Here is a 26,634-nt window from a genome sequence, read left to right as displayed (position 1 = left end):
TACTCTCAGAGTCCTTTGAAGCTAACTTTCTAACATTTTTTTCCCAAGGCACAAGAATACATTTTTAAGTATATAGTTCAGTCCCGAAGGCTGTTTTCCCTCGCCACGGGTGGGCAAAATGAGGAGGAATTCCGTTGCTGCATCCAGGAGCTCCTAATGTCCGTCCGCTTCTTCCTTTCCCAAGAGAGCAAAGGAGCTGGGGCGTTATCCCAGTCACAGGTAATTGTTTTCCGTGTCTGCAGGCTAGAGGAAAACTACGGCTGCAGTCTGGTTTGTTTCACACACCAGCTCCGTGTGCAGCCTGGCTGCCTTCCCCTGTAGCTTGACCATCACCAGGTTAGACATCGAAGATCCTGGGACTCTAAGCTCCAGCCAAACAGAAGCAGCTCCTTCCCCAGAGCCCACACTAGGGTAGAGGCAACTTGCATCAGCCATGCTTTGTAACATGAGTCTTAAAAGGACTTATTAATAAAAACAAACCCGCAGCCAGGTATTGGGGTGAACACTGAAAGATCAGAGAGACAGAACAGGTCACATCTAACCTCACCTCGCCAACTTCTCACCTGATCCTATTTTCTCAAACTGGAAGCCTCTGAGTCCTCATCCAGAATGAATCTCAGCTGAACTGCTGTTCAAAAGCCTAAAAGCTTAACCAGGCTCTAGTTCCTGGTCCTCACGCCTTATAGACCTTTCTGCTTCCTGCTATCACTTCCTGGGATTAAAGGCATGTGTCACCATGCCTGGCTGTTTCCAGTGTGGCTTTGAACTCACATAGATCCATATGGATCTCTGCCTTCAGAATGCTAGGATTAAAGGCATGTGTGCCACCATTTTCTGGCTTCTATATCTAGCGGCTGTTCTGTTCTCTGACCCCAGATAAGTTTATTAGGATGCACAACATATTTGGTAACACAATATCACCACAGTGCTTCCCTTTACCAGAACACACACCCTCCACTGGGGGACTGAATTTCACTAGAGCCAATCTGTCCTGGTTCTTTTCCTTCAGCCTCACACTTCTTTTTTATCTATCAACTTGAGAATCATTCTTTGGACTTTGCTGAATTCCATGTTGCTTTCTTTTATCTTACTTACTGTAATCTTCCTGGGACTAATGGTCTAAGGCCAATGCCAAGTCCATGCTGCCAAATCTGATGACTGGCAGTAGCCTAACATGTGTGTGCTTGGGATGCACATCTGCACCAATATGTTGTTGGCTGTTTTCTTTTGAGACAGAGTGTCATGTGACCTAGTCTGGCCTCCACCTCTCAAGGGCCGGGATCGCAGGCACTAGCATGCCTGGCTCTGATTTTCTTTTTCTATTTGTTTTTAGACCTTTATTTTTGTGTTTTACGTTTAGGATCCATCTACATTTGGAATAGCATCACCTTTAATGCATTCCAAGAGACAATTCTTAGTGTGTCTTGCTATAATTTCTCAATTCTTCTTGTATATTTTTAATTCTGATGGCTTGCTTAAAACCTGTCAAATGGAGAAGCAGCCTCCCACCATCCCCTGGAAACTTAAAAGCTTTGAGAGCTAGAGCTTAAAATGGAAGATGAGACCAAACTGGGTCTTCCAGTGTTGATGTAGTTTGGAGTCATGTGGCGTGTGGAAGGCCTCCCATACAGTGTCCCAGGACCAGAAGTCATCGTCCTCTGATTACAGCACTGTGCTTTTCCTGACTGTTCAGGCATCTAGTCTTCTTTACAGATATGGACTTATCTTCCATCTGGGCCAGCATGTAACACAGGCTCTTTTAAATGTCATTCTGTACTCTAGAGTTAACAGTACAATCAGTATCAGAGAACTTGCCAGAGACCTCACAAGCAAAGATCTAGCTTGCCAGACCTGACTTGCAGCAGTTAATAACTTAAGAAGAATAACCCAGTAGGCTCACCACGTATTCCTTAGAGTTCTCAGAATTGACTACTGCTACAAAAGTCTTTGTGATCAGGGTCTCGCCCTGAAACATCTCTTAGCCATTTTTAATCGCAGAGACCAGGTACCTTTAATTGCTATGGTTCTGCAGGGGGCAGCAGCCTTGCTGTTTCTACAACATTCTGAGATTCATTGCTCTTGGTTTTCAGAGTTCTGTTCCACAGTCAAGCTTTAAAGACTACTTTGACTGTTATTCTTTAAGTATATCAAGTTTCTGAATGTGCTAGTGATCCTACTCACATCATTCTCTACTTTGTATGCTGTTTATTTATATATGTTGCTGTGATGGTTTTATTTTTAGTTTGATGCAAAGTCAGAGTTAATGTAAGATTATGAGAGATTAGTTTCCTTTAATAAACAGAAGTAGCACTGGTTCCCCCAATATTTTGGTAGTAAGGTTAATAACACGTTTCTTCCTATACCAAGTTCACTGTTGACCCTACACTGCTCTTCAAAAAAGTAGGAGGGCAGTAATTTGGGTGATGTGGCATGTTAATTTTCTGTTGACACTGACATACCTTAGCTTGATGACTTTAAACAGAATTTATTTATTGGGTTCCAGTTTTCTTGGTCAGGAGTCTACACAGGCTTGGTTGATTTTTTTTTTTTTTTTTTTTTAAGAGTTGCCCAAATTCAAAATCAGGACTTGATTGCTTCCTGAAGCCTTTGGAAAAGAATAGAAACTTTCATGCTATTGGCAGAAATTTGAAAGCCGCCAGTGAAGGCTGGAGGGAAGGGAGGTGCTCTGTCTTCTGGAGGCCACTCTGAACGTTTTTCACATATGGTTGCTTCAAATCCAGCAGTCATATGCTGTGCTGTTTCTATGCTCAGAATCTCTCTAGGACTCCTGCAACTAAATAAAACAACAACAACAATAAATGCCAAAAAAAAAAAAAAAGACAACAACAAAAAACCCCTAAAGGTTTGTGATTAGGTCAGGCCCACCTGTATTAGCTGTATATTTAAGAGTCAGATGAGTAGCATCCTTCATTTTTTTCTGTAGAATCCTTTTTGCAATGTAACATAATGTAATTGCAAAGCTACCAGGAACAAAGGGCATGGTCAGTCATCTTAGAATTGAATCTACCTCATCCAGGGCCAAGGATCCCACTGCCCCAAGTTTCTAGACTGTGTTAAAAGGAGAAACTTACTTTACGGGCTTGACTTTGTGGGAGTCTTTCCCATGTGAGTTACAACACAAGGCACACACTGATTTGCTGGAGGCAAAGGCACCTTCTCAGCACTCATCAGTGGGCCAAGGGATTGCTACCCAATAGGTCTGCTCATCAGTGGGCCAAGGGATTGCTACCCAATGGGTCTGCTCATCAGTGGGCCAAGGGATTGCTACCCATTGGGTCTGCTCATCTTAGGCCTGGTAGGAAGATTCATTTATTCCTCCTAGCCAAAGCCCAACTTGACTTTCCTGGATAGCCCTCCCTTGGACAGTCAGTACCTAGAACCAAGTCATCTGGTGTTGCCCTGGATCTCTATTTCCCATTCTGTGCACTGACTCCTGCCCCAGAATCTCCTGGAAAAGAAGATGAAGGACAGAAGGAGTAAAGGCCTGAGACCTTACTGCAAATTCCTTGTAATTATTTTTCTCTATTTGTCTCAGGGCATAGGAAGGTCAAAACCAAATTGTACTTTTATTTTTATTTTCAATAATAGCTTTTAGCTTGTCCCATTGCAGCTGGCTTCCTGCCCTTATCATAAAGTCCTTTTGATTTATGCTTTTTAGTGGTCATATTATAAAGGTTCCTTACATTTCAGGCACATTCAGACCCTTTTTTGAAATAAAGAAGTATAATAAAGAATTCAGGAATATGTTAAGTGATAACTGAGGAAGACAATTTGACTTTCATAATTAGAAAGATAGACTCATTGATTTTTTTATTTTGTTTTTATGGATTTTACTCCATTTTTGTGACTCAGTTCTTTGCAGAGTATAAACTGAAGATTGTATGGTCTTTAGCAGAGAATACCAAGTTATTCATTTTAAGAATATTCAAGCCAATGAATAGTTTTTGAGAAGTAGGCATGACATTTTTATTTAGAAAGAGAAATAAATCACAATAAAATACACTTGAGAATAAGAGGGGAGTGGCTGACGCCCAGTTGGGAAGGCTGCTTGTCAGGCTTGCACAAGCCAAGCTGGGTTCTGCCCCAGGACCAGTAAGAATGGGTGTAGTGGCAAACACCTGCCATCCCAGCACTTAGACGTGGAAGCAGGGGGATCAGAGGAATTCAAGGTCATTTTTGACTACATAATAAGTTTGAGAATAGTCCAGCCCGCACGATGCCTTGCTTTTAAAAAAATTTATTAGAAAGTTAAAATTGGGGTTGGGGATTTAGCTCAGTGGTAGAGTGCTTGCCTAGTAAGCGCAAGGCCCTGGGTTCAGTTCTCAGCTCTGGAAAAAAAAGTTAAAATTATTTTCAAAAAATATATTTTTATTAATTGCCAGATAGCGATATACGCTATATGGTTTCTGTAAATGCATTCAGTTCTATATGTTAAATCTATAGTCTTTAAGAGTAAAGAATCCTGACTTTTATATCTTGTATAACTTTTATATCTTGTTGATAGCTTTAGCATTAAGAACAGAGTTTGGGCTCTTCTGGATACTTTGTACTGCACTGACTGAACACTAAACTTAAGAGGCTTGAATTTGGTTCCGTGTTTGTATCATGAGAACGTGTTCACTCCAGCACACAGTGACAGGCATCCTGGCATATTAGGATGCGTGGCCTCCCTCCTTGGGCAGACGTACGGTTGCTTGATGGCTCCATTGCCTCCTGTCTCCGGGCTTTGCACTGGCTTCCCTGTGATGTCTGACCTTAACCCAGTTGGTTTGGGTTTTGTTTTTTGTTTGTTTTTTTGTTTGTTTGTTTTTTCTTTAGGTTATGCCTCTTGGCATTTGATGATCACATTGATTTTTTTTTCCTCTAAAAAATGATAAATGGATTTGTTTTCATTAAAAATTGTTTGTGGTCTTTAAATACTTGGAGCAATGTGAGGAACTCTTCTAGTGTTTGTTTATTACAGCCGTGAAAAACTTCCAGGACCAAATGACTTCCCAAAGTCACAGTGCTGATTAGAAGCAAGGCTGCTGCATATAGCCAAATTCTCTTGTTCTGTCCAGGATTTCCTCCCAAATCACAAACCAAATGCCTCAGGGAGTTGGTGTATCTGGCTTCTTAAAGGGAAATGAGATTTAAATGAGCAGTTCTGAAAATTTCTCCAAAAAGAAATGTAATCTCAGGGACCAGAGCTCCGGACTCAGCTGTGCATGCTCAACCATGCTGTATTTTATTGGTTCTGTGGGGTAGACCAGTTATCTTGCTAATGTCGGTGATTTTCCAAAAGGCCTCCAGTCTTTATTGTGTTCTTCCTAAAACCTTTCCTACTCTGTCACACTCTTTTGTTTTGGTTTAAATTTTTGCCTGTTAGCTTTAAGTGACAGAGCTGATGCTCATTTTCTTTCTCCTTAAGATGCCATAATAGAGTGAGACTTCATGGGGATAGGGCAAAACCGGGTGCTAGGGAAGTCCCAGGAGTCCGCAAGAATGACCCCAGCTTAGGCTACTAGCAATAGTGGAGAGGGTACCTGAACTGGCCTACCCTGGTAATCAGATCGATGAAGACCCTGTCATCATAGAGCCTTCATCCAGTAACTTGTGGAAGCAGATGCAGAGATCCATAGCCAAACACCAGGCGGAGCTCCAGGAGTCCAGTCGAAGAGAGGGAAGAGGGATTCTGTGAGCAAGGGGGGTCAAGATCATGTTGGGGAAACCTACAGAGACAACCAAACCAAACTAGGGAACTCATAAAATTTAGATCAACAGCTGTGGAGCCTGCATGGGACTAGGCTAGGCCCTCTGCATCGCGAGACAGTTGTATAACTTGATCTGCTTAAGGGGCCCCCTGGCAGTAGGATCAGAATCCATCCCTGGTGCATGAGCAGGCCTTTTGGAGCCCACTACCTCTGGTGGGACACCTTGCATAGCCTTGATGCAGGGGGAGGGGTTGGACCTGCCCCTACTGAATGCATGTATGTAAAATGAATAAAAAATTTCTTAATAAAAAAAAAGAATATTATGACAATTGTTAAACTTGGTGACATGTTACGTTTGTTTTGTTTTGCATCTATAATTCATTTAAACTCCCTATTTGTTTTAAGGCTGTGTTCCTGAGCTCCTTCCCAGCTGTGTACTCAGAACTGTTGAAGCTCTTTGATGTCCGGGAAGTGGCCAACTTGGTACAGGACACTCTGGGCAGCCTGCCAACCATCATGCATGTGGATGATTCCCTACAGGCAATTAAGCTTCAGTGCATTGGCAAAACCGTGGAGAGCCAGCTCTACACCAACCCAGGTATGGTGGTGATTCTCTAGAGTAAAACACTGTGTCTAGAAAGCCTTTCTTCATATCTTGTAGCCAATGGTCAAAGAAGCAATTAAAAATGAAAAGTACTTTCCCAAAAGCATGATAATTTGGATGAGAAATGTAGGTATCAATTAGATATAAAAGTGTGGCTAACAAAATGTCATCTCTAGACCGAATAGGCCAAGCATAGTAGCTCACAACTGTAGTGCTAGCTACTTAGGAGGCTGAAGCGGGCGGATCCGGAAGTTGAGGAATAGCCTAAGCAAAGTACACGTAGGGAGACCCAATGACAAAAGAAAGAGAAGGGAATGGGGAGGGCACTGAGTAAGTTATTGATTGTAATAATAGTGTAGTGGTAGTGTATAACAGTGGTAGTGTGGGCGTGGCTCCCCTGTCCACCTGGTAGATTTCCAGTTATATAATCAAGAGGAAAAGTAACCTTTTCCTTCTGAGATTCCTATAGGGTACCTGATATGATCCTGTTTGTCTAGTTTTTGCGGTGTTCCCCATCACTTTGTGACTTAGTCACTGTTCTGTTGCTGTGAAGAGATACCACAATGTAGACAACTCATTTACAAAAGGACATTTACTTGGGGGTCTTGCTTACAGTTTCTTAGAGTTTTGGAGTCCGTGATCATCACGGTGGGAAGCATGGTGGGAGGCGGGCAGTCATGACTGGAGGTGAGAGCATACTCTTATGCTCAGTGGGTGAGTGAGACTGGGCCTGGTTTGGGCTTTTGACTCCTCAGAGTACACCCCCAGTGACACACCTCCTCCAACAGGGGCGCATCTCCTAATCCTTCCCAAACAGTCCAACTGGGAACCAAACATTCAAATTGATGAGCCTCAAGGGCTATTCTCATCCACACCACTGTAGTTTGTGTTCTGGAAGTGCACAGAAGTTCTTTGTATTCTTGGTTTTTTATGTTATGCCAACACTAAGCGATCATTACCAGATGGATTTTGCTATACCAGGTATCACTAAATTATGTTGCTTCTTGTTTGTTTGTTTTTTCCTGAAGAAATAATGAAGTGTTCATCTTATTTTAAAATTAACTTGAAGAAGTTTCCATCAGATTCACCAAGTAAAAAGTTTTTAAAATAGATTCTATCTGGAATCTATTTTTCTATTTTAATGTTATGCAAGTATACAATATCAAAGATACTGAAAAATACATCATTTTATCATAAAACATCTTAAGCATACAGATAAAAATAAAGCATATAAGTAAAATCATAAACAAATCTTAACATCAAGAATTTACTTTAGGTCTTTTATTAAGAAGTTCATCACTTTTATATTTTCTTAGCTGGGTACAGTGATGCACACCTTTAATCCCAAGACTCAGGAGGCAGAGGCAGGAGAATCTCTAAGTTCAAAGTCAGCCTGCTCTACAGAGCAAGTTACAAGACAGCCAAGGCTGCACAGAGAAGCCCTATCTTGAGAGAGAGAGAGAGAGAGAGAGAGAGAGAGAGAGAGAGAGAGAGAGAGAGAGAGAGAGAGAGAGAAGAAAGGAAAAAATTCATCGCTTTCATATTATATTTGCTTTATAGAAACCACCAGAATATCAGATTCTGGGTACTATTTTCTGGCCCTTTACTATAAGGACTGTGTGATTCCCCCACAATTTCATTTCCTTTCATCTTTACATAGCATGGTGCTTGCCACTCTTTCAATTAATTTTTGAAATTTTTATGTTATTCCATGCTGAGATATAACCTGAATCCATACATTTTACTTTTATATAATAATAATTTACTAGCTTAATATATCATCATTCATTTTATTCTCCTGTTGAAGAAGACTTGTTTTTAATGTCTTCTATTTTTCCTTTTGCTGAAATCAATAATGCTTCAATCAATGTAAAAGAAAGTTCCATCTTTTGATTTTCTCTTGATTAAAAGAAAAAAAATCATATCATCCTAAAGCAATGGTTCTCAACCTGTAGATCGTGACCCCTTTGAGGTCAAATGACCCTTTCATAGGGATTGCATAAGCCCATCAGAAAACATATATATTTACATTACCATTCATTACAGTAGCAAAATTACAAGTCATGAAGTAGCAACAAAATAATTTTATGGTTGGGGATCACCACAACATGAGGAACTGTATTAAAGGGTTGCAGTGTTAGGAAGGTTGAGAACCACTGATCTTAGAGGAAAGATATTTCTTTCAGGTAGCTTCTAAACTCTGTTTCTTAGAACTGAAGGGTTGTGTTTCTGCAGCTGGGGACTCTTCTAGGGTTAGGAGCAGAGGTGTGGAATGGACAGGGGCCAACCAAGTCCCTCGTTCATTTCAGGCATCAGCTCTGTTTTCCCCAAACTAAGGAAGGTTGACTCCTGTCTCATAGGATTGTGATTTCTGCCATATGCTCATATACTGACCAGATGATTCTCCATTAAAGTCCTACACTAAAAGATCAGCTAAGGTCATCAAAATAGGTTTCCAATGGTAAAGAAATTATTTGAGAAGATTTTATTCATTCCACAGACCCAGTTCCTTTGGATTCCTGACCTTCAATGGACAAAACAGAAAAGGCAAGATCAGAGAGCTTTTTAGGAAAAGAAGCCAACAGAATCCAGAAGTTAAGATAATCAGGTCTCTGTATAAGTAGGTGAAGATGTTTGCTAAGGTAACTCTGGAGATGTTCTGCAGGGTCTGTGCCAGGGCCCTCGAGCAGAGGCCCAGCGCCAGGATCAGGAAGTGGATAGTTGTGCCATATGGCATGGAGGAGGTAGAAGAGCTAGGAAGCCTGTGTGCCCTTGCTGTGGGAACACTCCCCTCGGAGGACTGTGGAGAAGCAGACACCACTCACAATCAGCATAATTGAAAAGGCTTCTCTCACTTCCCCAGTGACACCTGGCTTGACACTCACTGACTCATCATTGAAGAAAACAAAGACTGTCACATGTAAACGATAGGGTACAGCATACCCAGAAGAAGCCTGTCTTCACAGAGAAAAGTAGGAAGTGTCCCTGGGAGTCTTTCAAGATTGAAACAGCCTTGTTTAAATCACATGACACTCTCCATAGTAGGGAAACCTAGAGAGAGTTCTAAGTGACCATAGCCTTCAAACTCTCTCACTGTTAACTCAAGAGATAAGCAGGTAGGTCTGTGGTGTCCTCATGAATGAAAAAAATATTAGAAGGAAAACCAAATGAATAATGTGAATGCCTGAGCTCACAAATGGAGTAAAATAATTAGGTGTGGTTAGAAGAGGGACAATATAAAATTGTAACTAAGGGCATGGTAGGGTAAGGAAAAAAAACACAACACAAAAGGTCCCAGTAGTAGAGCACTCAACATAGCAGATAAAGAACACTTGACACACCAGTTGAGAACCACTACTTTGCAGGTTAAAAGGGCTGAGGCAAGGCACATCATATTAAATATACTACAGATAACATTAATTCCTCAATAACTGAAAGCTAAAAGTGAAAACAAAAGCAATGCAAAAATAGGGTCTTGTACTGAGAACTAGAAATCACAATGTGATTCTTTCTTGATTAAACTATAACCCAGAAATGATGGTAACATGAGTGGAGATGAGCATGTCCTAAGCTATAATACTCAGCTAAAAACAATGGACTGAATCTTGACTTTCTCTTAATGACAACTCCACATCTCCCAACATGGAGTACCACCAAGGCAGATGCTATTTGTAATTTATCACTGAGGTTGATTTCTATGAGCAGAGACTTGGTTCATGATACAGAAGTAGGAAGAATCTGACAAAGTGGACAATCTTTCTAGGGGGCTAGTGTCAGCCATGGAAAGAAGGAGGTCCATAGCTGGCCCACATGTTAAGAAAATAAAATTTAATTTTGGAGAATTTGGCCCTAGCAGGGTAAGCCCACCAAGAGCACTAGAATGGTCTAGAAGTTGAAGTTTGCTAGAATCATATACTGGGAATATTCTCCAGAGAAATCGAGTAGAGAAGGCTTGCATTTTAGAGCAGGCAGTTCTGGCAAGGACTAGAAAGGAGTTGGTGAGTAGAGCGTGGGAGGAAGTGTGGAGGCTGGGAGTCAGGAGGGGGAGTTCAGGGAATGGTAGCGAGGTCTATACTGCAGATCAGAGTCTGCAGGAGCTGTGAGAGTCGGCCTTGACTTTGTCCCTGGACCAGAAAGGGGGAGGGGAGGGGCTGAGCTGCCACTGTTTAATTCCTTAAATAACTTTGTTTAGACACCGAGAAGCAAGTGCTGTGCTCCCCCGTGTCGGCCATGTCCTCCACTCTAGGTGCCATGCTGTCGGTTCTCAGCTTGGAGAGACAAGCTGCCAGCCTACTTTCACCTAGAAACAGAATAATCAAATAGTTTATGGTGGGAATTCTGTACGCAAGTAATCAGAAGGAATTTCTTTTTATGGCTCCCCAGTTCCATCTGTAATTTTGTGGACTGGTGCAAGGCTGTAATAGAAAATAAGAAAGGACTGGAGCTGGGACAGTCAGCCAACAGTTAAGAGTGTTTACTAATCTCTAGAGAACCCAAGCTCAGTTACTCAGCTGCCAGTAACCACAGCCACAGGGGATCCGATGACCTATTCTGGCCTCTAAGTACACCAGCACACACATGGCAGACACTCACACAAGCACAGAGACATACATGTAAATAAAAAGTAAACCTTTTAAAAAAGAAAATGAAAAAATGAGAGGAAGATAGAATATAATGGTATTTTTAAAACATATATAGGAATTAATGGCATAAAATTAGGAAGGATATTTGATTAGGTTTCTCTGTTAATTTGGCAACTTCAAGAATAAAGATCTTACTATACTTAATGAGTGCCCAATAACACTTGCTTCTTAGACCTGCATTCATGTGTCAAAAAAGGATACAGGTCTTAGGGGTTGTTTTATTTTTTTAATGGTGATTTCTTGTTGGTTATGTACTATAAAAATACATTGGGCTGGAGAGATGGCTCAGAGGTTAAGAGCACTGACTGCTCTTCCAGAGGTCCTGAGTTCAATTCCCAGCAACCACATGGTGGCTCACAACCATCTGTAATGAGATCTGGTGCCCTCTTCTGGCCTGTAGTCATACATGCTGTATACATAATAAATAAATAAATCTTTATAAAAAAAATACATTATAAAAACAATTATCCAGGAGAGAAATGAGAATAAAAATAAAAGAAAGAAGAAAAAAATTACTCAGGACCACGGGTATTCTGTCCCCTTTGCTCTGGAAACTTTGGCCCCACCCCAACCCTCCCCTATCAGCTTCCTTTTCCAGTCTTATCCCGGGGAAGACTCAGCAAAGGCCTTTCCACACACCCTCCACATCACAGAATCTTACTCAATCGTTTCCACAAGTTGTTCATACTCTGTTCTGAAAGTTATCAAAGATTTACCACCACCACCACCACCACCACCACCACCCCCCCCCCACCACCACCACCCCCACCACCCCCACCACCACCCGCAATAATTTGTGGCTGCCCTTGGTAATCTGTGAGCTGTAACTTCATGTTGGGCTGCTCGGGATTCGGTCTCCACTTTGCTTTCTTGCCACAGTTCTGGGGTCTTTAGTACTGACCTGCAGTAGCCAGTGAATCACGGGGAGCAAAGTCTCTACATGTCACTCACTCACATTTGCAGATTTTCAGTGGAGTGGAGACTGGGGCAGGATAAGTGTGGCAGCCGCTGCTGTGGTTCACACTGTGACAGAGTAGCCTCGTCCTGCTGTTGAAGCTCAGGGTGGTCACAGCAGATGCACTGGTCTGTGATCAGGTGCCTCCTGCTCTCATCCCATGTGAGCTGTGTTCAGTGAAGACAGATGTACCGGGCCCTATTTTCAATGCCTTAACATCTAACAGAACTTATCACAAAGCTCAGTCCTTTATCCAGTAAATATTTATACTGGCAAGAACCCCTATAGTATTTTTTAACTTTATAAGTTTAATGTATTGTAGGTATTTATTTAATATTTTATTTATTATTTGACAATTTCCTCTATATCCCATGTATCTTGATCATATCCAACCTAAATCCTCCTTACTCTCCAAAATCACCCCCAGTGCTTCCATGTTCCGATCCTCCCTCTTTGTTCCAGTTTGTTTGATTTTTAAGACAGGGTCTCTCTGTGTAGCTTTGCGCCTTTCCTGGAACTCACTCTGTAGACCAGGCTGGCACTGAACTAGGAGATCCACCTGCCTCTGCATCCCCAGTGCTGGGATTGAAGACATAAACCACCACGAAGGGCTCATCTCTTCTTTGTTGAAACAGTCCACTGAATCCTGTTAGTGCTGCATATGAGCAACCAACCAGCAGCTTACACCCCCAAACGTGACCCTCCCCTCCCCCAGCAGCCCCTACAGTTATTTATGAAATACTATCAGAAATGCTGCAGCAGGTTAAACAGTCTCTGCCCTTGGTATTCTTTTAATCTAGCACAACAGCAGATGTTGAACAAATGATTCTATGGTCAGATGTGGCAGAATTAAGGCTGAGGGGACTTTACAGGACATCATGTGACATCTGAGGGAGGCTTGAGGTCAATCCTACTCAAAGTCTCTCAGTATTCCATATATACTGATACAATATCAAGTTTATGTTTCAAGGTGAGATCTTACCCTGAGCTCCAAACCTCCATAAACAGCTCTTCTTTCCACCCCTGCACGTAGCCATCTCCCAGGCTCCTGCACTCACCTTGTCTACTATTGGAGTTACAGTGTTCTTCTCTGTGAGTGGTCTACGCCTTACCTGCAGATAGCAAACACATCCAGCAGGAAAACTCAGTCATGCATGAAAGTCCCTTCTCACTTTTACCATTCATCTCCATGCATCACGTGGTTCCTGGATGCCCCATCATCTCCCCACACAGCCCATTCCCCAGCCTTGCTGCCACATCTAAGACCTTTCTCCCTTTGGTTTCCACATCTGCTTCCTCCTGTCTACTCTGTGGCCAGCACACAATGTTATTCCAATCCCGATCATACCCCACTTGATCATTTTGGGGGTACACATCAGAATTGGTCTTCTAGGCTAGTAACCTGGCCCTGCCTATCTGCTCTGCCCCATCTTCTCTCTGCGAGCCACTTTCTCCAACTCCTGAATTTCATCTTCATGTATTCTCCGGGGCACAGTTTAACTCTCCTCTTTGCAAAAATTTCCTTCTCGCCCTGGTTATCCCATTACTGGGCTCATAGTTTATTGTGTTTTCCTTCTCGGGTCAGCAAGCACAACTCTAGATATATAATTGAATATCCAGGTCAATGCCCATTCTCTCCCACCTCCACAGCAAGCTCCAGAGAGCAGGGTTTTCTAAGTATCTCAGAGGCAAATCTGTCTCTTGCTTCCATAATATCGTCTAGTGTGTGTAGGTGCTAAACAGGTGTTTCATGAGTGAGCACTGAGTCATGGGATAGGAACTGGTATATAATAGTAAAGCTACTGAAGCCAGGTGTATTTTTTTTTCTTTAGTCTTATAGGGAAGGCAACTTCTGATCTAAGGATGAGCATGAAAATAACATCAAAACAGTGGAGGTGGGTAGGACTTCGGGGCCAGTAGGGAGGAAGATTGGAAAGCAAATGGCATCCGTGTTGCGTCCTCGTGGAATTTAGGCCACTTAGGTGCATTGTACAAGCTTTACACAGAGAGCATCCTTGGCGCTGCGCCATTGTTTGCCTTTGAAATCCTGACATTATCTAAATCTGTGGTGCTTTCTACTCCACATGTGTGCTCTCTGTACCCCAGTAGCTAAAAGATGTCTTTCCAGGTTGTACATCAATGACTCAGTTCCTGGTGGCTTTAATCTACTTCTAGGCACTCCCAGTTCTAGGGATTCTCTACAGACACCTTTAATCCCAGCATTCGGGAGGCAGAACCAGGCGGATCTTTGTGAGTTCGAGGCCAGCCTGGTCTACAGAGCGAAATCCAGGAAAGGTGCAAAGCTATACAAAGAAACCCTGTCTCAAAAAACCAAAAAAAAAAAAAAAAAAAGCTACCTTGGTGCCTTGCTGATGTCCAGTCCATGTGGGCTCCAGTTTGTAGAAAGTGATTAGCCGCCTGAGACTGGCAAACTTCACTCCTCTGGACAAATTCTAACACCAAGGATCCTTATCTAGAGCTGGTTGATAGAGGGAGCTAAGATCCACTGTTTTCAAAATTCAGCTAAAGGAGGAATGTACCAAGGATTCCTGGTTGCCCACCATCTTCCTAGTCTATGCCATAGGGAATTCCTAACAGCCGCGTTTACCCACTCCAGTGGGTACACATGAAATCAAACAAAAGGCCATCTTTCTCCAGCCATGGACACCTGTGTTCTGTGAGTTCTGTCTGAGACTTGGAATGTGACAGCAGTGTCCCTTTCAAGGGTGGAGTCTACATAGGAGGCACCAGCTTTAAATGTATAAAGTCAGTTTATCTTCCCCTGGAGGGGACCTGGGCTTGGTTTTAACTTTTGGTTTTATGAGAGTATCTGGCCTGTTGGGGTAAGAATTAGAATTTGAGCCACTCAGACTGTTTGGCCTTGACCTCCTAATCCTGTCTTTTGTATGGCTGGCTTTGCACCGGCTCTGGGGAAAAGCAATTCTTCAGAGTGGACGGTCATGTGTTTCTGCTTTTCCACAACACAGGTGAACCGTCCGTCTCCCTTGCTCCACCCCTGGCTCATAGATATTTTAACAGCTGGCTGCAAATTGAGTTTTTAGAAACCAGATCCCACTGCTGCTGGAGACTATCAGATGAACTTTGCCTTCCCTCCTAATTAAACATTACTACATAGTGCTTTCTGGTTCTCAGTTTCCAGGTTCTTTTCCTGGTTCTTTTTGTCAAATAATTGCTTTGTAAATAAGTAAAGTTCCCCTTGGGGTGTACTGCTTACAAACGGCCTGCACTGAATTGTTTTACAGGTTTCATTCTAGTATTCTGCATGAATTTCCCTTTCTTTCTTTCTTTCTCTATCTGCCTGCCTTCCTTCCTTCCTTCCTTCCTTCCTTCCTTCCTTCCTTCCTTCCTTCCTTCCTTCCTTCCTTTCAACCTAAGGCCAGGCATCCTTGAATTGGTGGGGCCGCGGCAGACATCAGCAAGAACAGGAGTCTCTAGGCCCGACTCCTGTGTCACACACATTGGTTTGTTTATTTTCTCTTTTTGTTCTTTGCTTATAAAGATGAACAGATGGTGTAAAAGCCCAGGTACCAGGGAAAATTTCCAATGTGAAAGTCAACGGCCACAATGAAAACAGAAAGAGATCATTTGAAGGAAAAAGATAATGCCGAGAGCTTCCCCCCCAGTTCCCAGAGTGATGTGGGCCTGTCTCGGAGGGGCTAGGACTGGAGGGTGTGAGACCGAAGGGGTTCCAGGCCCATGACGCTGCGCCTGGGCAAAGAAACGAGCTGCAAGATGGCGGAAGTAAGGAATCAGTAGAAAGTGTAGATGAGAGAGTACAGAAATCACCAGAAAAATGGGGCACAAACATGGGAAAACATGGAGGGCAGGATCAATAGAGTCACACTGGGAAAGCATTTGAAGTATCAGACACAAGGAAATCAGGGCAGCTTCCCCAAGTGAAGGACACTTCACAGCAGTGGTTCTCAACCTTCCTAATGCTGCAACCCTTTAATACAGTTCCTAGTGTTGTAGTGACCCCAACCATACAATAATTTTCATTGCTACTTCATAACTGTAATTTCCTACAGTTATGAATTGTAATGTAAATATTTGTGTTTTCCAATGGTCTTAGGTGACCCCTGTCAAAAGGTTGTTCGACCCACAGGTTGAGAACCACTGCTTTACAGGTTGAAAGGGCCAAGGCAAGGCACATAGTATTAAATATAAATACCACGGACAACAATAATTCCTCAATAACTCAGAAAGTGAAAAGAAAAAAACAAAGCAGTGGAAAAAATAGTCTTGTACTGAGGACTGGAGACCACAAGGGGAGCATTGAGAGCATAATCGTCATATTAACCAGAAATTGTGCAGGAGGCAAGAAAGCTGAGTCCTCCTCTACCTCGGTGAGATGTTGTAGATGTTCTGCAGGGAACAGCAAGAGAAACAGTTGATTTAGAAACGTGGAGGTACAACACTCTCAGGATGGGACGAAAGACAGGACAGACACTGGGGTTACAAGAGAGGCCTCTTGACTATAGCAATCATGCGCCGGGGGACAGTGTTCCTCTTTTAATATAAAACTCGTAGAGCTAGTGCCCTATTCCACCATGTGCTACTAGTCTCACAATCAAATGGAATTAAAAAGTCGGTAAGGATGCGGCTGAGGCGTGTGTGGGACTCCGGCCGCTGTGACACTGACGGCTCCTCTCTCACAGACTCGAGGTACATTCTGCTGCCTGTCGTATTGCATCACCTGCTCGTCCACCTGCAAGAACAGAAGGACTTGATCATGTGCGCCCGTATCCTTAGCAACGTGTTCTGTCTCATCAAGAAGAACAGCTCAGTGAGTACTGCAGGTCACAGTGTGTGGTTCTCATCAAATGAGTGAAATCTGAAATGTCCTCAAAGAAGTCACACCACGGAGAAGCACCCAGAGACTCACTTTCCATTTTCAGCCAGGCTGGACTTCTTGGGTTTCTTCAGAAGGAATTAAAAAAAAAAAATTACGGTATTAGAGTAACCTTGAATAACCTGGCTTCCCAAAGTTGTGTTTCAAGGAAGAACTGAATACCAAGTAAGAAAATTAGAAATCTCAAAGCCTCCCACATGTGTCTTTAATCTTGATGGGATGAACGCTCTGTGGCAAAAATAAATTACTGCTTGCAGGGTATGGTGATTTGGGTCTGATCTGGGAAAGGCCATGTGGTGATGCTCAGAAGTTGGCCATGGCCCTTGGGCCTAGTCCTGTAGAAATTACAGGAGCAAAGGACAGCCCCCAGGAGACTGGAAGTACCTTGCAGTACAACCATTGCACACCCCCAACAGTAGTCTTTTTGTTACAGCTTTGGGGGTTCCTGTTTGGCTTGACTCTTGACACAGTATGATTTCTGTGAGTTGAGAGCACAGCACAAACTGGGAAAAATGGCCTGTTTCCTCATAAATGGAACAATGTCCGGGACTTAGGTTCAGCTCAGCAGTCTGCTCTGCAATCTGAATAGGGAGGATGTCCTGTTCTCTTTCCATCAGTCTGCAGCTGTCAGTTAAACGCAGGGCTCGTCGGCAGCAGGTCGTAGAGAGGTTGGAAAGTGGATGCTGAACCTCCAGTTTGCCCCATTCTGCATTGAAGTCTGTGCTGTTTTCCCCATGCTTTCAGTGTTTCTGATCTACTCCAGAAGAGCAGGGAGAGGAATGACCCCAGGGGAGGGGGTGGAGAGAGTGCCCCACCGGCAGGGAACCAGGGGTGGCATGTTAGAGGAGCTATGAGTTCTGCATCTGAAAGTGGGATGCGCAGACCACACACGGCATGGTTCACTGTTTGGCCACCCAAAGCCCAGTGATGACAGGGGATGAGATGGAGAGTGGCGGTGGGGGAAAGCCTGGCTTTAAAACTCCCTCTGACCATTTGACCACAAAGAGCCAAGCCATGCCTGACGAGAAGGTTTTTCCAGGTCACAGTCACCATGAGTAGTAGCTAGCCAGGTCACTAGACAGACTAGAAGCAAATAACTGTAGTAGAAATGATTTCTTTCCATTTCTCCTCTATTTAAATTGGAAAATTGCAGTCAGGTTTTGGACTTAGATTATAAAGATTTTAGAGCTGAAACCAATTCACTCAGGGAAACTGGAAGTTTTCATGCAAGCATTAAAAAGTTTATCATTAAATACACATGTATTTAATATATATCCATATATGTATATGTATATATATATGTATATATATACATATATATATACATATATATATACATATATATATATATATATATCCATATATCCAAGAGCTCCTTCAAAGTACACTTTCTAAAAGTATCTTTTGCCAAGAGCCAGTTTGCCCAGAAGGTTTTTTCCTGGAGATGTGTTAAGAATCTATGTTTTCTATGCAGTAGGCAGTGCAGATATTCTCTCTGGAGTCCTGAAGTACGGATAATATTAGCCATTCCAGTAAATCTCTTCCTCCCATGGCTACTAACCTCAGGGCTCTTGGTAACCAAGGATACTCATCTTGACTGCTCTCCAGTCCCTTATGTTTATATGTACGCTTTAAAACAAAACACTTCTATGGGAATAGTCATTTGTGCATAAGCCAGTCTTGGGCCATGATCTGTGTGACTGTCATGCTGAGAAGACTCAGTGTAAGCACAATTGGGACTTTAGGGAATCATACTGCGAGAACAGACTCCAACCCAGAGAGGCCAGTTTGTGTTCCTCGGGAGTATGGCCGGCCTCAGAATTGGTATTTTTTACATCTCTGCACCCTTTTTGTTGTTATCTCAGCTTTATATTGCAGAGCCAAAAGGAGTGCTTTAGGGTAAGCCTTTACTCTCTGAAGCTTTTTTTTTTTTCCAGTTGAGGTATGCATCTCTTATTATCTTGAGTTCTCTGAGTCTTTGATTCTAAATTTTGGGATGGACAACTCCCTTTGCCCATAAAAAGAGATTTGGTACATGCAAAGTCAGTCTCCTGAGCGCTACTTTTTTTTTTCCTCCTAAGGAAAAGTCCGTGTTGGAGGAAATAGACGTGATAGTGGCCAGCTTGCTGGATATCCTGCTCAGGACCATCTTGGAGATCACCAGTCGGCCTCAAGCCTCCAGCTCTGCCATGCGGCTGCAGTTCCAGGACGTCACTGTAAGATCATATGGCATGTGGCGCACATCCAGGGCCTGGTTGTGCTTCTTAAAGATCCCGTCCTTTTGGCTATGGGTTGTAGTCTGACTGTGGGAACCCTGGTCCCTGGGATGCACCGGGGGCATGGCTAGTGCACAGGAGGTTGCCTCCACTATGCAAAAACTAAGCGAGGAAGCCTGGAGGTACAGATGCTATAGTAAGCAGGTCTGAATTTCAGAAAGACGACTTTGATATTAGTTCTTTCTTTTCTAAATTTAAATTAGTCTATGGTCTTATAGCCCCAGTCAACTTGGCGACTTTTCATTCCCCAAATTGCCTAAAGAACAAAGAATAGGGGAACACCCACTGGAATCAGAAGCCCTGGGTGCTAATTCTGGATTTTTCGCCATGACTCATCAAGATCTTAACTTTCTTAGTCTTCAATTTGATAGTGTTAAATGAGAAGGTTTAACTTTGTAAATTCTAAGCTTTCAAACTCCCCTGTCATAGGATGCTAACATAACATGGTTCAGGCAAAGTAGTAAGAAATAATGCATCAGATATGTTATGCATAGGTTTCCGTATATGCTGTATGTGTATACATATGCATTGTTTAATTTATTCATGGCAGTGCTGAAAAGCAAACCCAGGGCTTCATGCATGGTAAGCAAGTACTCTACCATCAAGTTATCGATATACACAGGAATTTCTGTTTTAAAACTCACACGAGGTTGACTTTTAAAATGTTTATATGTTAAGCAATATTCTCCTAAACAAGAGGTATCATTTGTAGCTGTGGTGGTTGATGCCCTAATATTCATCAATAAATTATGTACACAGCATTAGTTAAACACTTGCTATTAGCTTCACAAATTGTACATGAGAATGTTAAGGTCTAGATGCAAATAATTTTCATTTTTATTAAAAAATTAAGAAGTCTGAGATCCTTAGGGAACTCTGTGGAAGGGGAGGCAGAAAGAGTGGGAGAGCCAGAGGGGACACAGAACACCATGGAATCAAGGCCTTCAACGGAGCTGCTGCTCATGGGAACTCACAGAGACTGTGGCAGCATGCACAGGGCCTGCCTGGATCTCTGCCGGATGGGGTCCTAGGGCTGAAAGGAGAAGTGGACACATGCCCCCAACTCTAACCCAGAAGCCATCTCCAAGTGATAAACACTTGCAAATGAAAAATGAGTTTTCTTCAACAGTCTCACCAGTGAAGCGAATTACTCATAAGGGTAGGTCCCATGCCCAGCTGTAGAAGGCCAACACAAAAGAAACCCAGTGGAATCTTTGGAGGTTCTTTGTCTCACAGTGTTAGGTCAGGGCATTTTCTTTTAACATTACAGGTCCTGGGTGTATGTATTATGGCTTCTCTCTGTCTCCTGTGTGAGGAGAGCAAACTGGAAGTGAGGCAAGGCTATAAACTCTTAAAGCCCACCCTCAGTGGTGTACCAGTTCCACTCAGGCTCCACTTCCAAAAAGTTTTTTTTTAGCCTCCCCAAACAGTGCCACCTGCTGGGGACAAGTCCTCAAATATATGAACCTATGGGGGACATTTTTCATCCAAACCACAAGTAAAGCTAAACTATCTTCATAAACTAAGGTTTAAAATGGTGTGTGTGGCCAGGCGTTGGTGGCGCACGCCTTTAATCCCAGCACTCGGGAGGCAGAGCCAGGCGGATCTCTGTGAGTTCAAGGCCAGCCTGGGCTACCAAGTGAGCTCCATGAAAGGCGCAAAGCTACACAGAGAAACCCTGTCTCGAAAAACCAAAAAAAAAAAAAATGGTGTGTGTGTATATGTGTGTATATGTATAGACACACACATATATATGTGTATATATATCACAGAACTGGAGAGATGGCTCCATGGTTATGAGCACTAGTTGTTCCTCCAGTGACCCAAGTTCTATTCCTAACACTTGCATGGCAGCTCACAGCCACCTGTAGCTCAAGTCCCAGAGGATCTGAAGCCTTCTCCTGGCCTCCATGCATACCAGGCACACATGAGTGCCAGGATATATATGCAGGCAAAACACTCACACACATAATTTTTTTAAACATCTTAATGTATGTAATAGCTGCACAATGTTATTTAAAATAAACAAGGGTAAATCACAGTTCTCGTGGCCTAACAAAGCCTGTTCTGGGAAATGGCACCCACGCCCTCAGGTTTGTGTCATATACTTCCTGTTACCCGGTGTGTGGTGGATGCTCACAGCATGTTGCTTTAAGCCGCTGGAGTTCAATTATACGGTAGAAGGCTTGAGTGATGGGCTCGTTTTTGTTTCGTTTTGTCTTAATTATTGTTTTTTTACTCTTTAGGTTAAACTTTTTATTTTGTAATAATATAAAATCACATGCAGGTATAAGAAGCACTATAAAAACATTTCATGTATCTTTTACCCAGTTCCATAAATGGTAGCCGCCTGTAGAATTCTATAACAAGACACGGATGTGGATATGATCAAGATGCTGACTGTCGCCACCCCCCAACCCCCCCAGTCACTCCTCATGCTGTGCTCTCACAGCCAGACCTACTCCCCTTCACCTCCGCCACCTCCGGAACCCAGGCGACCACGGTTCTCCTCTGTACAGCTCTGTCATCTCAGGATGCCATATGAGTAGAATCTCATAGCATGGGACTGTTTGTGATTGGCTTAAAAAACAACCCAGCATATTCTGTGACAAGTCACACAGGTTGCTGTGTATAGCCTGCTCCCCTTTTAATTACTGAGTATTATTCCATGGTACAAATATATCACAGTATGTTTAACCATTCACCCTTAAGATCTGTAAGGTTATTTCCAGAGTCTGTGTAGTATTAAGAGAGCTGGTGTAAACATGTGCATTTAGGTTTTATGTGAGCATGATTCTCCACTTTTTCCTCGAAATTTCCAGGGATTTGGCTGCCGCATCAGAGGGTGGCTACGTGTTCAGTTTTCCAAGACACTGCCAGACTTCTCTCCCTGGTGGCAATGTCATTTTACATTCCCCGTGTACATAGTATGAGTGATCTAACTTCTCAACACCCTCATCAGCATGTGATGGTGTCACTTTTTCCTGTGTCTGTCTGTGTGTCTGTCTGTGTGTCAGGTTTAAGAGTATTCTGAAGGCTGTGTAGCCCTCTCCCTGAGGGTTTAATTTCCATTTCCCTGATAACTGACGTGAGAAATACCTCGATCATTCACAAAGCAGGTTCACTCTGGACATGAAGAGCTAGGTAACACCTCCTCATTTTCCATAAAGCACAGGCTCTATGTGCAGGGAGTCTCTGCATGGCGTTGTTTACACAGTGCACACCTTGCAGCTCACGCAGCACACACCTTGCAGTTCACACGGTGCACACCTTGCAGCTCACACAGTGCACACCTTGCATTTCACACAGTGCACACCTTGCAGCTCACACAGTACACACCTTGCAGTTCACACAGTGCACACCTTGCAGCTCACACAGTGCACACCTTGCAGCTCTCACAGTGCACGCCTTGCAGCTCTCACAGTGCACACCTTGCCGTTCACACAGTGCACACCTTGCAGTTCACACAGTGCACGCCTTGAAGCTCTCACAGTGCACACCTTGCCGTTCACACAGTGCACACCTTGCAGCTCACACGGTGCACACCTTGCAGCTCACACGGTGCACACCTTGCAGCTCACACAGTGCACACCTTGTCGTTCACACGGTGCACACCTTGCTGTTCACACAGTGCACACCTTGCATTTCACACAGTGCACACCTTGCTGTTCACACAGTGCACACCTTGCATTTCACACAGTGCACACCTTGCATTTCACACAGTGCACACCTTGCAGCTCACACAGCACACACCTTGCAGCTCACACGGTGCACACCTTGCAGTTCACACGGTGCACACCTTGCTGCTCACGCAGCACACACCTTGCAGCTCACACAGTGCACACCTTGCAGCTCACACAGTGCACACCTTGCAGCTCACACAGTGCACACCTTGCAGCTCACACAGTGCACACCTTGCAGCTCACACGGCGCACACCTTGCAGCTCACACAGTGCACACCTTGCCGTTCACACAGTGCACACCTTGCAGCTCACACAGTGCACACCTTGCAGCTCACACAGCGCACACCTTGCAGCTCACACAGTGCACACCTTGCAGCTCACACGGTGCACACCTTGCAGCTCACACGGTGCACACCTTGCAGCTCACACGGTGCACACCTTGCAGCTCACACGGTGCACACCTTGCAGCTCACACGGTGCACACCTTGCAGCTCACACGGTGCACACCTTGCAGCTCACACAGTGCACACCTTGCAGTTCACACAGTGCACACCTTGCAGCTCACACAGTGCACACCTTGCAGCTCACACAGTGCACACCTTGCAGCTCACACAGTGCACACCTTGCAGTTCTCGCAGGTGCGTTCCTCACTAAACACCCCTGCGAAATGGACACTGTAAGGAAAATTGGTTTCTGCAAGTGTCACAGTGGCATTTTCCAGGGCTCTATAACAGCCGTGTTGGTGCCCTGCCTCCTAGCAACCCCACCATGAGGACTATGTGTGCTGTATCATAATTCCAGATAACAGTAGTTTTATTTTCACTATTTGGAGAAATTGTACTTTTTGTTCTTCCACCAACTCTTCTTTAAACTTTAAAATACTTTCTCTAGCTATTAAAAAAGGTGCACCATTGTGATTCGTTCCTTTAAAACATCTAATTGTGCATAGCAGATTTTATGAAGCAATGTAAATGGCCATTTGTCTACACCCTCAACTAACTGTCCACCAGAGTTTCCTACAGTGCATAAGCGTTTCTTTGCCCATGACTGTGTTAAATGCCCTGTGTAGTGGGTGACCGTTCACCATTGGCCCTGTCTAACATTCTCTGGCATGCCTATCTAAAGTCTCAGGAACTGTGTTTGGTTTGTGATTAGAGAAGACAAGGGTAGCATTGTCTAGGAAATACCTGGAAAAAACAGGCATATGTTTAAGAAAAGCTTTCTTGAAGAATTTTGATGTAGTCTTTTTTTTTTTTTTCGAGACAGGGTTTCTCTGTGTAGCTTTGCGCCTTTCCTGGAACTCGCTTTGGAGACCAGGCTGGCCTTGAACTCACAGAGATCCGCCTGCTTCTGCCTCCCGAGTGCTGGGATTAAAGATGTGCGCCACCACTGCCCGGCTGATGTAGTCTTAAAATATTCTGGTAGTTATTGATAGAAATACCCATTGTTTTCTGTACATAAAAATGGATAAAAGCCACTGAAGACTATTGAGTTTTAGAGGCAACTTGTCAAGTAAGTGAATCTTGGCTAATGATTTATTTTTATTATTTTTTTTTAACAAATGATGAGAATTCACATGAACATATTATTAAAGTATCTTAAAAGTAAAGAAAATTACATAATAGTAGAAAAAGAAGTAAAATATTAGACACCTAATCTCCTAGAAAAAGGACTTGAGGTTCCAAAATAGTTTTTGTGGGTAAATGACAGTGAATCGTAAGCGTTAACATTGATAGCATATCATAAATGGGCCAGAGACTAGATGTCATAATGGTAAGTTATTTACAATGGGTCTAGCCCAGACACAACAGACATAGTTAATAGCTTGGATTCAAAGAGTTCATCAATGTACATAGATTATAATAAACTACTGAAGGTCTATTTGCTAATTTTTTGTTGTTATTAAAGTTATGATCTAGGATATGTAATTTTCAAACTTAAAGTATTTTAGTATTTATAGTTGTACTGAAATAAGTGTTTAAGTATATTAATAATGTACTAAATGAGTTAGAATAGTTTGCATATGATATCAAAAACTAACAAGAAAGACTGATTGAACCTCTACCAACTAATTTGCATTCTAGGAAAGGCCATACTAGATTAAGCAGTGTTAGCAATAGATAGATTCTTCTGTATTTATATATGTTTGAGCCATGCCCTCTAAATTCAGGTGTGTTTCCTACATGAAACCAATCTGGAAGTAGGAAAGAAGCCACTGAGTACAGCCTTCTAGAACCAAAGCCACCTACATTCACATCCAAGCTTTGCCGTTTGCTAGCTGTGAAACCAGATTATTATATTATGTTTGATAGTGTCCACCCAACTCTAGTAAGGAATGAACTTGACAATGCAAAGTATAAGTAACATATACATAGTATCTTTCCATAAATCATAGTGTTAGCAATGCCTTTTGGAAAGATTTTTATTGTTGTAAATACAATAAATTTGAAAAAGAATGAATTTTATATTTTTAAAAAATATAACTTAATATATTGTGTTTACTTAGGAAATATCACAATAATTAAGATAATGAACATATTTACCACACAAAAAAACAATTAGTCAACCCTCTCCATCCCCTTTTATTGCTTAGCTGGCTGAGATCATTTTGCTTTGCCTAAATAGAAACCATGGTTACCGAGGGAGAAGATCTTCAAATGCTGGTCTTGGCAACATTGTATCCTCAGCATTTGATGGAGAGTGGCAGCAAGGGTTGGGAGCAGTAGCAGGTGGCTCCCTCGGGTGTTACAATTCTGCAATCCCCAGGTAGCCGGACTCTTAGCCCTAGGTATCTCTCATGCGTGCCTAGGGAGTCGGGATTCCTGAGCCCTTGGCAGCGTCCGGTGTTACAGCTTCTGGCCGTGGAGGGGCTGCGACCCTCTGCTTTAAAGACTTGACACGCCTCTGGAACCTTTTCAGCCACCTCGGCCTACAGTTTCTCTTCCTTGGCTCTCAGTAGCCTTCTGTTCTCCGTCAGCCTCAGCATTCCACTCTTTCTCCCCTTCTCTCTGCTTCCACTGTTCTTTGCCTGCTTGGGCCTCATTCTTGACTTCTGCAGCTCTCTCTTACTGCGACACAGCAAATGTCTGAGACAAATGAAGTCTGTGTTTACACCTAGCGCATTTTTTTTCTTCACAAATCCCTGTGATCCCTGTGCTAGGCTACCAGAGAAAGTGCCTGCTCCCTGGCTTAGGTGGAAACGGTCATAATATCACCTGAAGTTCTCCGAGGCTTGTGATATCAGAACCATGTTTGCAGTAAAATAGCAGTAGCCTTTCCCTTATGTTTTCTGTCTCACGTGTGAAGTATCCAGAATTCTTTTACACATTGACAGGATAGTATGTTGGGCCTGGGAGATAATCCTGCTAGAGTGCATTATTTACTTTGTGTCATTGTGACAGAATACCTAACAACAGTCTGTGGGAAGAAAGTCTTGAGTTCAGGATTTCAGAGTGATGCATTTACCAAATGGAGGTTTGCCAAGGACGCTCCATCCATAGCAATGAGAGCTTGCATTGGTGGCTGTCCTCCGCATGCTGAATTAGGAAACAGAGAGCAGAACTGGAACCAGGGTCCAGGCCAGAGCCTGCGAAGGCGTGCCCCTAGTAACCTGTTACTACCAGCCAGACCCTGTTCCCAATGGTTTCCTAGCCTCCTGAAGTAGTCCAGCCTTGGCACAAGTACTCTGTATTTAACCTGTGGGGGCAATTCAGATCCCAACTGTACCATGACCCACATGGCAGACTTTTGTAGATTTACTCTAAAGTCCAAGGGCAACTGTTTGACATATCTGCATGTCACAAGTGACTATCTGCATGCAAAGAAATCTCAGATTTCTCTGACAGAACCATTAAGTTGTATTCTATGGGTTCTTGTGGACACCGGC

At 43.2% G+C, this 26,634-nt stretch overlaps 1 protein-coding gene across 6 annotated transcripts in view; it reads left to right on the top strand.

Annotated features, from left to right (window-relative positions):
- Dock4 (dedicator of cytokinesis 4) overlaps positions 1-26,634 on the top strand; it is a 420,596-nt gene that overhangs the window by 293,207 nt on the left and 100,755 nt on the right. For all 6 annotated transcript variants that reach the window (XM_076550740.1, XM_076550742.1, XM_042260678.2 and 3 more), the window contains exons 22-25: positions 49-219; positions 6,120-6,312; positions 16,596-16,723; positions 18,871-19,005. In XM_076550740.1, the coding sequence (XP_076406855.1) occupies positions 49-219; positions 6,120-6,312; positions 16,596-16,723; positions 18,871-19,005 (627 nt within the window). The remainder of the gene's footprint in view (positions 1-48; positions 220-6,119; positions 6,313-16,595; positions 16,724-18,870; positions 19,006-26,634) is intronic.

This window comes from Peromyscus maniculatus, chromosome 14 (genome assembly GCF_049852395.1).
Source record: "Peromyscus maniculatus bairdii isolate BWxNUB_F1_BW_parent chromosome 14, HU_Pman_BW_mat_3.1, whole genome shotgun sequence".
In the NCBI taxonomy this organism is placed as follows: domain Eukaryota; kingdom Metazoa; phylum Chordata; class Mammalia; order Rodentia; family Cricetidae; genus Peromyscus; species Peromyscus maniculatus.
The sequence above is the reverse complement of the archived record's forward strand: the minus strand, read 5'-3'. Positions and strand labels throughout refer to the sequence as shown.